Here is a 12,001-nt window from a genome sequence, read left to right on the forward strand (position 1 = left end):
GACCTGCACTGTACAAAAAAAAAAAAAAAAAAAAAAAAAATGAATAGATTGTATAGTTTTCTATAGGATTATTCTTATATGCAGAGGTAAATTTTATTTAGGATCGAAATCTTCAAGGGAACTGGACATCTCACCTACACTGATGACTGACACACACGAGACACACAACTCCATGCAACTTCTTACCTTGGTGATAATGGGCTGCACAAAACATGCTGTATGTTCCCACAGCATCCTCTGGTGAATGGATTAACTCCTCCGCGAAATTTCCCTGTCACCTGGGTAAAATTTTCACAAAAAAGGTGTAAGTTTGTGAAGAGGAAATCTAAAAGGTTAAGGGTACATGCACACGTTCAGGATTCATGTGCGGAGCATCCGCACTGAAATCCGCAGGTGTTCGCAGGCAAATCTGTGTGGTCAATCCGCATCAATTGGTGCCGATTTGCATGCGGATTTGGTGCGGTTTTTCCGCATGCGGATTTTACTAAGTGAATGAAGAAAATCCGGTCAGGAAAAAATAAAATAGATTGACATGCTGTGGATTTTAAAATCCGCACCGCAGGTCAAAATCCACACGGAAAAAATATGCATCGTGTGCACTGAGAATTTCTAATTCTCATAGAATAAAATGTACATGACCTACAGTGCGGATTTTCCGCACGCAAATCCGCGCGGGAAAATCTGCACGCAATCCTGATAGTGTGCATTTAGCCTAAAGGGAATGTGTCACCTATATTGTTTGTCAATTAAAACAAGGAAGTGACATACTTTCGCTTTCTAATTAGTTTTTATTTTCAGATTTTTTTTTAAAATGTTTTCTGTACATAATTATGGGCGCAGCCATCTTGTTTGTGCTATTGTTAACCACATTTAGAGAAGTGCTTAAAGGGAGTCTGTCACCACTATATGACCATATACAGCACTTACATGGCGCTGTAGCACACCTATACAGGATTCTAATGGTACCTTTGTTATTTTCTTTAGACATCCAAAAGCAGGAAAAACAACGTTTATTTCATATGCAAATGAGCACTCGCAAGTGCCCAGGGGCGGCGTTCAGTGTGTAGGTGCCCAGGCTGCTCTGCCTTTTTAACCGTTACTCCACCACCAGCCTCTTCCTTTGCCCGCCCTCCTATTCCCTTGTATCATCCCTAGGTCCGGCCGAGATCCCGCGCCTGCGCACTGCTTCGCCAGCTGGCGAATGCGCACTAGTTGAATTGATGCTGTACCCAAAATGGGCATTGCAGTGTGCATGCCCCGGACCAGCAAAGCAGCGCGCAGGCGCGGGATCTCGGCCGGACCTAGGGATGATACAAGGGAATAGGAGGGCGGGCAAAGGAAGAGGCTGGGGGAGGAGTAACGGTTAAAAGGGCAGGGCAGCCTGGGCACCTACACACGGAACACCGCCCCTGGGCACTTGCGAGTGCTCATTTGCATATGAAATAAACGTCGTTTTTCCTGCTTTTGGATGTCTAAAGAAAATAACAAAGGTACCATTAGAATCCTGTATAGGTGTGCTACAGCGCCATGTAAGTGCTGTATATGGTCATATAGTGGTGACAGACTCCCTTTAACAGCAGCCACCACGGACCACAGATACAATAAACTAGAGAGGGCTCATTGACTTCTATGGGAGGGTTTTCTAGGCATATTATGTGACCTGTGTAGAATTCATTGTACAGGGAGGGAGTAGATAAGCTGTGATAACACCTATTGAGAATGGTGGATCCTGTGTTATCTATATAGAGAAGTGTTAGCTGCCACTGTAATTTTGCCTGTGATGAATGCTAAAAAGCAATCTCTACAGAAATAGTAGTGTTAGCCATTATTAAAGACTTAATGGCCAGTCTGAAAATTGCATGATTTTTTTTTTTCAAATGTTGTAAAAATTAAAATTAAAAAAGCAAATCTATAAAAATTATTAACAAATATGCAAAAACCATTATTCAAACAGTAGGTCATTTTCTGATGACACATTCCCTTTAAACAAACAAAGCAGTTTCCTATTCAGCCAGCAAGGATACATGGAGGTTAGGTCTCCGTTAGGGGTGGGCGATATAGACGATATGCGATATAAACGATATAAATTTGTCCGACGATAGCGATTTCGTTTATATTGCCATATCGCAGTAGAACATGGCATGCGCCGATCTTGGCACGCACTATGTTCTCCTGAGTCGGCACAGTGGAGAAGGAGAGTCCCTCCCCACTGTGTGTGGCTGCCGCTGACCACCAATGAGAACAGACTAGGAAGAGGAGGAGGGGAGGGACTGTGGCCACTGCGCCACCAAGGAGAACAGAGTAGGAGGAGGGACTGTGGCCACTGCGCCACCAAGGAGAACAGAGAGGAGGAGGAGGGGAGGGACTGTGGCCACTGCGCCACCAAGGAGAACAGAGAGGAGGAGGAGGGGAGGGACTGTGGCCACTGCGCCACCAATGAATATAGTTAATATGCCTGAATACAAACGTAGCCTGCATGTGCCAGCCATATCCCATACCTGGCCTCTATTACTGCGCGCCGTGATCCACCGCAATTAACCCCCCACACGGATTAAATCATTGGTGGCAGTGGCCCCAGGGTGCCAGCTTCTGACCGGAGCCCCAGCAGTGTAATCTAGGGGCTCCGATCAGTTACCATGGCAGCCAGGACGCTACTAAAGCCCTGGCTGCCATGGTAAGCTCCCTGCTGCTGTGTGCACTATACACAGGGCAGCAGGGAGAGTGTGAAGTCCTATTCACCCTAATAGAGCTCTATTAGGGTGAATAGGACAAGGGTTCTAGCCCCTAAGGAGGCTAATAGTTATTTAATAAAAAGTAAAAAAAAAAAAAAAGAAGTTTAACCCCCCCCCCCCCCGAAATATAGACTATATCGCGATATATATCGCACATGCTTAAAATTATATCGCAATATAGATTTTAGGCCATATCGCCCACCCCACTCTCTGTTATACTAGCAAGTCTCCTCAAAAGAGGTCAGCATGTAATGCAGGTTAGTTGATTTTAAGTCTTACTTAACCATAATACATTTTACACCATAATGCATTTTAGACCTAACTGTAGGTGAAATTTGACAAAACTAAGGTCAGAACCTGTATGTGTCCAGTTTTTCAAACATTTAAAAAATACTTTTTACCTGTTCATTAGTGGTGCGACCTCGTACAACAAGAACAATATGGAAGCCAGTGAGACCGATAACAGGAATGAAAAACAGGCCAGTTACACACATGACTGATATCCTGGACCAATGGGATAAGGATTTTTAACTCTCCACAATCATTTTTAGTGAGATACATCTTTTCTGCAGAGAAACGTACTTTCATCAGACAGGCCTACCAACTCTTGTGCCCCGAGATGCTTTACTTCTCAAACCCATTGGTTATCAGACAAATGGCCTACAAGCTGCATGCTGCCAAGAAAATGTAAAAATGAAGAATTCTAGGTGAGCAGGGGTCCATTTCTTTGCCATGCCCCATTAGAACCACCATGAGATTGTCTGTCTGGATCAACACACTTTTCCTTGCCTGTTCTCCAACTACAGACAATGGGCGTTTTTGTTTTTTTACACCACAGATTTATTTGGATTAGGATATTAGCCAGGACATACAATTATTATGGATAAATCTTATACATATTTTGCCTACTAACATTATCTAACCATAAATACTAATATCAAACATTAAAAGTGCAAGGTATTTATTTTCAAGGCAATGCAATCCAATATTGTGCCAACTAGCTCTTTTTGGCTATGATAACTTGATACCAGGACAGTAATCACTTGTAGAAATATGCCAATCAAACTAATTAAGCAGAAAGGAATCACTACCATGAAATATGTTTGTTGACTGGCAACAGAAGGTCAACTAGAATTTACATTTGCTTTTTGTGTGCAGTGAAAGGATACGTAATACTGGTGTGGGCTTCTCCCAGAACCTCCAGATGGTGCAGGACAAATATGAGGCCAAATGAGAAGACCCCGACCATGTGTGTGCTCAGAGACAGCAGGAACAGGAAGAAATAGCGGTAATTCCTGCGCCCTATGCAGTTATTCACCCAGGGGCAGTGATGATCAAAATCCTACAGACAGAAAATAGCCTTACATAAATCACAGTATTGTGATAATATAGCTTTACAGTATTATACAGTAGTATTAAAAAATACATGATTATTATGACCATCTTTCTAACTTTTTAGACACCTCGCACCACCATTGATCAGCTGTTCCAAAATAGTTCTGGTGCCAGTGGTAGGCGCCAGAACAACACAGCTCCATCCATTGTGTAGTGGACGGTGCTGTTTACTGCAGCGCTGCTCCAGTTTACTTCAATGGAAGCAGAGCTGCAGTACCTAGGTCTGTCCACTACGCAATGGATGAGGTGTTCAGGTCCAGTGAAAAGAGCTACTTTGAAACAGCTGATCGTGGGGGTGTCGGACCTGAGCTGATCAGATACAAATGGCCTATCCTGAAGATAGGAATCCATATAAAAATCTTGCATAACACCTTTAAAATTCCCAATTCTATTCGGTATGTGCATGCACAAAGAATTATTGCTAAAGAATTTAGTACTAGTACAAAAGGTGGACACAACAAATAAGTGCATTAGGTAATGCGCAGGAATGGATTGGCTAAGAAATTATACCTATCTAATTGATATTTGTAGACTGTAAGCCCTCATGGGCAGGGCCCTCTCTCCTTCTGTACCAGTTTCTAACTCGTCTTGTTCATGCTTAGTGTAATTGTCTGTATTATGTATGTATACCCCTTATATGTACAGCGCCATGAAAGGAATGGCGCTTTAATAAATGATAATATGCCATCAATGCCTCTGATGAGAAAACATTGCTTAAGGTTACCTGTGACTTTAGAAAATATCTATTATTGGTGTTCACGAGCGGTATACCACATTCAGACGTGTTGAACTTTTTGCAAAATTTCAGTCTGTATTTGGTGCACAATACACATGAAATGTATGTTTAAAGGGAGGCTGTCACCAAATGGTCACCCATTAAACAATCAGCAATGGCCAGCAGAACGCTGCCCAAACGTGCTAGTCATACCTTTATGTTGTTTCTGTCTGTAGTCAATGTCCTGGAAAAGCAGTTTAAGGGTGCATTCACACGACAGTATAAATGGATCCGCATCCGTTCCGCAATTTTGGGGCTGCAAAAGATGCGGAGAGCACACCGTGTGGACAAGAATAGGCATTCTCTATATAGCGCCGGCCATGTGCAGTCCGCAAAATGCGGAACGCACATGGCCGTATCCGTGTTTTGTGGATCCGCAATTTGCAGACCGCAAAACACTTATGGTCGTGTGAATGCACGGTAATGTATGGGGGGGGGGGGGGGGGGCAGACTTTAGTTTTCAAAGTGCGTAAGCCTGCCACCTCAATTCCATGAGACATTTGCACACTAGAGGAAATGTTCTCTGCAGGTGCTAGATCGCATCACATGGCGCCTGCGCAGGACGTTAGTGGAGAAAGCCAGGCACAACTTAGGGAGCAAGCAGCAGGGAAGTTCTGCATCAGTGTGACTTTGGGGAGAAACCCTTTGCAGCTTAGGTTAGGTATACAGCGTGGGTGGCGGGCTTGGGCACTTTGAAATATAAAGCCCCCCCCTCCGAGCACCTTGCAGCCGTTTTATGAATAAAACTGCTTTTCCAGGACATTCACTACAGACAGGAACGACATAGAATTATGTCTAACATGCCTGGGCAACATTCTGCTGCCCATTACTGACAGTTTAATGGTGAAAATTTGGTGAGATTGAGAACCTCCCTTTAAATGAGAATACACAGAACAAAAACAGAAATGAAAGCATAAGCCTTACCTCTACACAGTTATCACAGACGCTGCAGTGTGAACAGCGAGGAGGCCGGTAAAAGTGACAGGTGGCACACCATTTCATCCGTACTTGTATTCTTTTGATCTCCACATTCTTGTAAAGGGGAGCTCTGAAGTCATCATCCTTGTCTTCATCTTCATCAGCTTATTAGATAAAAAAAACAATCAAGAAGGGACTTGAACACAGACCATACACATACAATATTTAACCAACAATAGACTAGAATGCTAAATTACTCAAAGGGCTATTCCAGTAATTTCAAGTAACCACTGGGATCCCCACCCATCAGAAGAATGGAGACCTTGTAACCCTGGAAATGAACAAGAGGCAGGTGCTCAGCTATTTTTGCCAGGTCTCAGAGCTGAATGGAGCAGCAGTGCAACCTGCCCATCCGTTTATTTCGCGAGCCCTGCAGGATACCCACGTTTTGTGATTGGAGGGGGTCCCAGCTGTAGGATCTCCACCAATCTAATAGGGGAGGACTTGAAAGTACCAGAATACCACATTAAGCTCCATGGCTTCAAGGCTTATATGACAAAGCACAGGGTCAAAGTGACATGATTCCATGGACCTTTAGGCACCCTAAGGAAATCGGTCACTATGGTCTTGGACTATTTTCTGCAATATGTCAAAGCACCTTTGAGAGATGAAAGCAGGGGCAGTAGGAAAATAAAAAAATGTGATGTGGACTGTGTACCTGCAGCACAGTTCATGTATTACTTCAGATAGTAGTCCAGAATCAGGGTGATAGATGCCCTTTAAGAATATATTGTCCACTACAAGAAAAAAATGCTTCCATAATAAAGTATCCAGTGGAGCACTGCAACGAACCATACTGAATGTGAAAGAAAGATAACTCTGCACCAAATTAGAGGCAGACAGACGTATAGCATGGCCCTAGGGATTTCTGAAGGAGCTTTATTATGTCTCCATACAACTCTGAGCATGTACAAAGCCGAGATATGGCCATTCAGGGCATATTTCTCCTCTGGGACCTTCACCTAATCGCCAGAAAGATCTCAGCCATCTCTGCATTATTTCTCCACCTGAATGCAGCGGATATGCCATAAACATCTCAGATGGAAATATGCCTTTCATGGAGCACGTTTCCTGGCATTGTGCCCGATTTAACAGTGAAATTCCTGGTGACTGACTTCTTTAACTTCCAAAGTCACATAATTGTTGAATAACATCTCCCTGAGTGCAATCAAACTCTCAAATGATGCGAGTATGAATACACCTACAGTTGCACCGGGTATCAAATTATCTATACCCAATCAATGCTTTTGTCCCTGGATCAATTCGATACCGGGATTTGCTATTTACCGATAATAGGCTGCGCAGCCTAGTATCACTGAGGGAACATGGCATGCGCCACTCTCTGCGCGCACCATCTTATCCTGTCATCCTGAGCCGGCACAGTGGAGAAGTAGGGAGTCCCTCCCTCCCCACTGTGTGCCGCTGCCGCTGGCCACCAATGAAAACAGAGAGGAGTAGGAGGGGAGGGACTGTGGCCACTGCCCCAACAATTTATATAGTTTATGTCCGAATACAAACTTAAGCTTGGGGTGCCGGCCATATCCTATACTCGGCCTCTATGACTACGATCCGCTGTAATTAACCCCTCAGGTGCGGCACCTGAGGGGTTAATTGAGGCAGGTCGCAACGCCCAGTCAGAGGCTGGGTATGGGATTTGGCGGTCACCCACAGCCTACGTTTGTATTCAGGCATAAACTATATTCATTGGTGGCGCAGTGGCCACAGTCCCTCCCCTCCTAATGCCCCTCTTCACAGTATTATATTAATTGCGGTCATCTCTCTCTCCTCCCCCCCCCCCCCCCCCCCAAGTATTATAGTCATTGGTGGCAGAGTGTGCCCCTCTTCCCCAACCCTCATCCATTGGTTATGTAGTGGCATGGTTACCATGGCAGCCAGGACAATGCTGAAGCCCTGGCTGCCATGGTAAGCTCCCTGCTGCTGTGTGCACAAAGCACAGGGCAGCAGGGAAAGTGTGACGTCCTATTCACCCTAATAGAGCTCTATATATAAAATATAAACACAATACAAAATGTATATATTACATATCACCACGTCCGAAAAAGTCTGAATGATTAAAAAATAAAAAATCTCCTATGCAGTGTACACTGTAACAGAAAAAATAATAATAATAATAATGCAGTTTACCATTTTTTGGTAACCTTGTTCCCCCCAAAAAATAGGGTAGACTGTTCTATTATGGGCCGGACGTTCCATAAAATGCGTAATCAACAAGGCTTTTTTTGTGTTTTTATTTTTTTTGCGTGGTATCGAGTATCGCAATACTTTTTAATGGTATCGAAATAGAATCAAAATTTTGGTATTGTGACAACCCTAAATACACCTATACCTGAAAAGGTCCACAAATCTGCAATTTTTTTTTTTAAATCACCTCCCTTTCCCCAAAATCAAAATGGATAAACAAAAAAATAAACATCATAAAAATATTTATCCCATATGGCAAACTGCAAAACGGTAAAAAGTCAAAATGGCCGAATTCGCCTTTTTTTGGTTGCTTTACCTCCCACAAAAAAAAATAAAAAATTGAACAAAAAGTCACACAAAATCCAAAATGGTACCAATGATCGGTGCACAAACAAAACAAAAAAAACTTTACAAAATGTGGGATTCCTGTAATCGTACGGACCCGGATAATGAAAGTAACAGGTTCGTTTTTATCGCATAGGGAACACTGTAAAAACAAAACCCTTAAAACTGTGGCAGGATTGCATTTTATTTTTCGAATTTCACCTCATTTGGAATTTTTTTCCGAGCTCTCTACTACATCGTATGCAATATTAAATAGTGGAATTAGAAAGTAAAACTTGACGAGCAAAAAACAAGCCCTCGTATGGCTATGTGAATGAAAAAAAATAAAAAATGAAAAATAAATAAAAATAAAGTTATGGACCCGGAAAGGTAGGGATAAAAAAATAAATAAAAAATATATCCCAAACTTATTCCACAGAGCAGCATTAAATTCATCTTAAAATGGAAAGACTATGGCACAACTAGACCACTCACTGAAACTCACAAATGGGGAAGGAGGACATTAATCAGAGATTCAACACCGATGATGACACTGAACGAGCTCCAGATCCACAGCGGAGATAGAAACATCTGACCATGGGACCACTATAAGCCACACACCCCACAGAGTGGGAAATTATGGAAGAGTGATCACACGAAAAAAAAAAATAATTAAATAAAAAAAAAAAATCATAAGAAAGCAAATTTTGAGTTCACCAAATAGCATGTAAAACATTTCATATGTTAAAACACATAGAAGGTTCCCTGGTCAGACGAGACTAAGGCCTCTTGCACACGACCGTATGTATTTTGCGGTCCGCAAAAAATACAGATGACGTCTGTGTGCATTCTGTATTTTGCAGAACGGAACAGCTGGCCCCTAATAGAACAGTACTATACTTGTACATAATGCAGACAAGAATAGGACATGTTCCATATTTCCGTTCCGCAAAAAAAATAGAAACTGAATGCACATGGAGTACCTTCCTTTTTTTTTTGCGGACCCATTGAAATGAACGGTCCCGTATACAGTCCGAAAAAAAAAAAAAAAACAGAACGGAAAGAAAATACGTTCGTGTGCAAGAGGTCTTGCACTGAACTTTTTGGCCATCATGGGAAACACTGTGTGACATAAACCCAACACGTCCCATCACCCCAAGAACACTACTCCCAGAATGAAGTATGGTGGTGGCAGCATCATACCATGAGGGTGTTTTTCATCAGCAGGGACTGGAAAACTGGTTGGAATTCAAGGAAAACGGATTGCAATAAATACAGGGCAATTCTTACCAGAGATTTGAGACTGGGAGGAGGACAATGACCCTAAACATACTGCCAAAGCTAAACTGGAGTGGTAGAAGGGGGACATTTAAATGTCCTGGAATAACCTAGTCTATGTCCAGATCTCAATTCAATTGAGAATCTGTGGCAAGGCTTGAAGACTTCTGTATACTAACGTAAAAAATCCAACTTGAGGCAGTTTTGTCTGGAAGAATGGGCAACAATCCCAGAGTTTAGATGTGCTAGATAAATCCAAAGAGACTTGCATCTGCAATTATACCAGAATGTGGCTCCACAAAGTATTGACTTTCAGGAAGTGAATAAAATAACTGGATTAAAGGAATACTAAAATGAATGATAAAAGAAAGTAAGAAATACACTGCTCAAAAAAATAAAGGGAACACTTAAACAACACAATGTAACTCCAAGTCAATCACACTTCTGTGAAATCAAACTGTCCACTTAGGAAGCAACACTGAGTGACAATCAATTTCACATGCTGTTGTGCAAATGGGATAGACAACAGGTGGAAATTATAGGCAATTAGCAAGACACCCCCAATAAAGTAGTGGTTCTGCAGTTGGTAACCACAGACCACTTCTCAGTTCCTATGCTTCCTGGCTGATGTTTTGGTCACTTTTGAATGCTGGCAGTGCTTTCACTCTAGTGGTAGCATGAGACGGAGTCTACAACCCACACAAGTGGCTCAGGTAGTGCAGCTTATCCGGGGTGGCACATCAATGCGAGCTGTGGCAAGAAGGTTTGCTGTGTCTGTCAGCGTAGTGTCCAGAGTATGGAGGCGCTACCAGGAGACAGGCCAGTACATCAGGAGACGTGGAGGAGGCCGTAGGAGGGCAACAACCCAGCAGCAGGACCGCTACCTCCGCCTTTGTGCAAGGAGGAACAGGAGGAGCACTGCCAGAGCCCTGCAAAATGACCTCCAGCAGGCCACAAATGTGCATGTGTCTGCTCAAACGGTCAGAAACAGACTCCATGAGGGTGATATGAGGGCCCGACGTCCACAGGTGGGGGTTGTGCTTACAGCCCAACACCGTGCAGGACGTTTGCCATTTGCCAGAAAACACCAAGATTGGCAAATTCGCCACTGGCGCTCTGTGCTCTTCACAGATGAAAGCAGGGTCACACTGAGCACATGTGACAGAAGTGACAGAGTCTGGAGACGCCGTGGAGAACGTTCTGCTGCCTGCAACATCCTCCAGCATGACCGGTTTGGCATTCGGTCAGTAATGGTGTGGGTGGCATTTCTTTGGAGGGCCGCACAGCCCTCCATGTGCTCGCCAGAGGTAGCCTGACTGCCATTAGGTACCGAGATGAGATCCTCAGACCCCTTGTGAGACCATATGCTGGTGCGGTTGGCCCTGGGTTCCTCCTAATGCAAGACAATGCTAGACCTCATGTGGCTGGAGTGTGTCAGCAGTTCCTGCAAGACGAAGGCATTGATGCTATGGACTGGCCCGCCCGTTCCCCAGACCTGAATCCAATTGAGCACATCTGGGACATCATGTCTCGCTCTATCCACCAACGTCACGTTGCACCACAGACTGTCCAGGAGTTGGCAGATGCTTTAGTCCAGGTCTGGGAGGAGATCCCTCAGGAGACCGTCCGCCACCTCATCAGGAGCATGCACAGGCGTTGTAGTCATACAGGCACGTGGAGGCCACACACACTACGGAGCCTCATTTCGACTTGTTTTAAAGGACATTACATCAAAGTTGGATCAGCCTGTAGTGTGTTTTTCCACTTTAATTTTGAGGGTGACTCCTAAAAAATTAGATTTCCATTTTTTTTTTTTTTGTGTGATTTTGTTGTCAGCACATTCAACTATGTAAAGAACAAAGTATTTCAGAAGAATATTTAATTAATTCAGATCTAGGATGTGTTATTTTTGTGTTCCCTTTATTTTTTTGAGCAGTGTATATACCATAGTTGCCCTGAACGTTTTGGTCAGTCTGCAGTATTTTATGCATAATTATTAGGGATGAGCGAATCGACTTCGGATAAAACATCCGAAGTCGATTTGCATAAAACCTTGTTCTAATACTGTACGGAGCTCCGTACAGTATTAGAATGTATTGGCTCCGATGATCCGAAGTTATTGCTTCGCGAACCCTCGCGAAACTTCGCGCAATAACAATTTGTACTGTAAAAAAAACATTTCCAGAACTCAGGTTCAGTACCAAGGTACCACTTGGAGCCAATACATTCTAATACTGTAAGGAGCTCCTGCTCCGTACAGTATTAGAACGAAGTTTTAAGCAAATCGACTTCGTATGTTTCATCCTAAGTCGATTCG

General features: G+C 43.4%; 1 protein-coding gene across 1 annotated transcript in view; it reads right to left on the minus strand.

The window, feature by feature from the left end:
* The window catches only part of ZDHHC8 (zinc finger DHHC-type palmitoyltransferase 8), an 85,611-nt gene that overhangs the window by 8,664 nt on the left and 64,946 nt on the right, over window positions 1-12,001 (minus strand). The window contains exons 3-6 of the mRNA XM_040416305.1: window positions 5,827-5,984; window positions 3,902-4,074; window positions 3,134-3,236; window positions 187-278 (exon numbers count right to left, since the gene is read on the minus strand). Coding sequence (XP_040272239.1) covers window positions 187-278; window positions 3,134-3,236; window positions 3,902-4,074; window positions 5,827-5,984 — 526 coding nt within the window. The remainder of the gene's footprint in view (window positions 1-186; window positions 279-3,133; window positions 3,237-3,901; window positions 4,075-5,826; window positions 5,985-12,001) is intronic.

The sequence above is a fragment of the Bufo bufo genome, chromosome 2 (genome assembly GCF_905171765.1).
Source record: "Bufo bufo chromosome 2, aBufBuf1.1, whole genome shotgun sequence".
Lineage (NCBI taxonomy): Eukaryota > Metazoa > Chordata > Amphibia > Anura > Bufonidae > Bufo > Bufo bufo.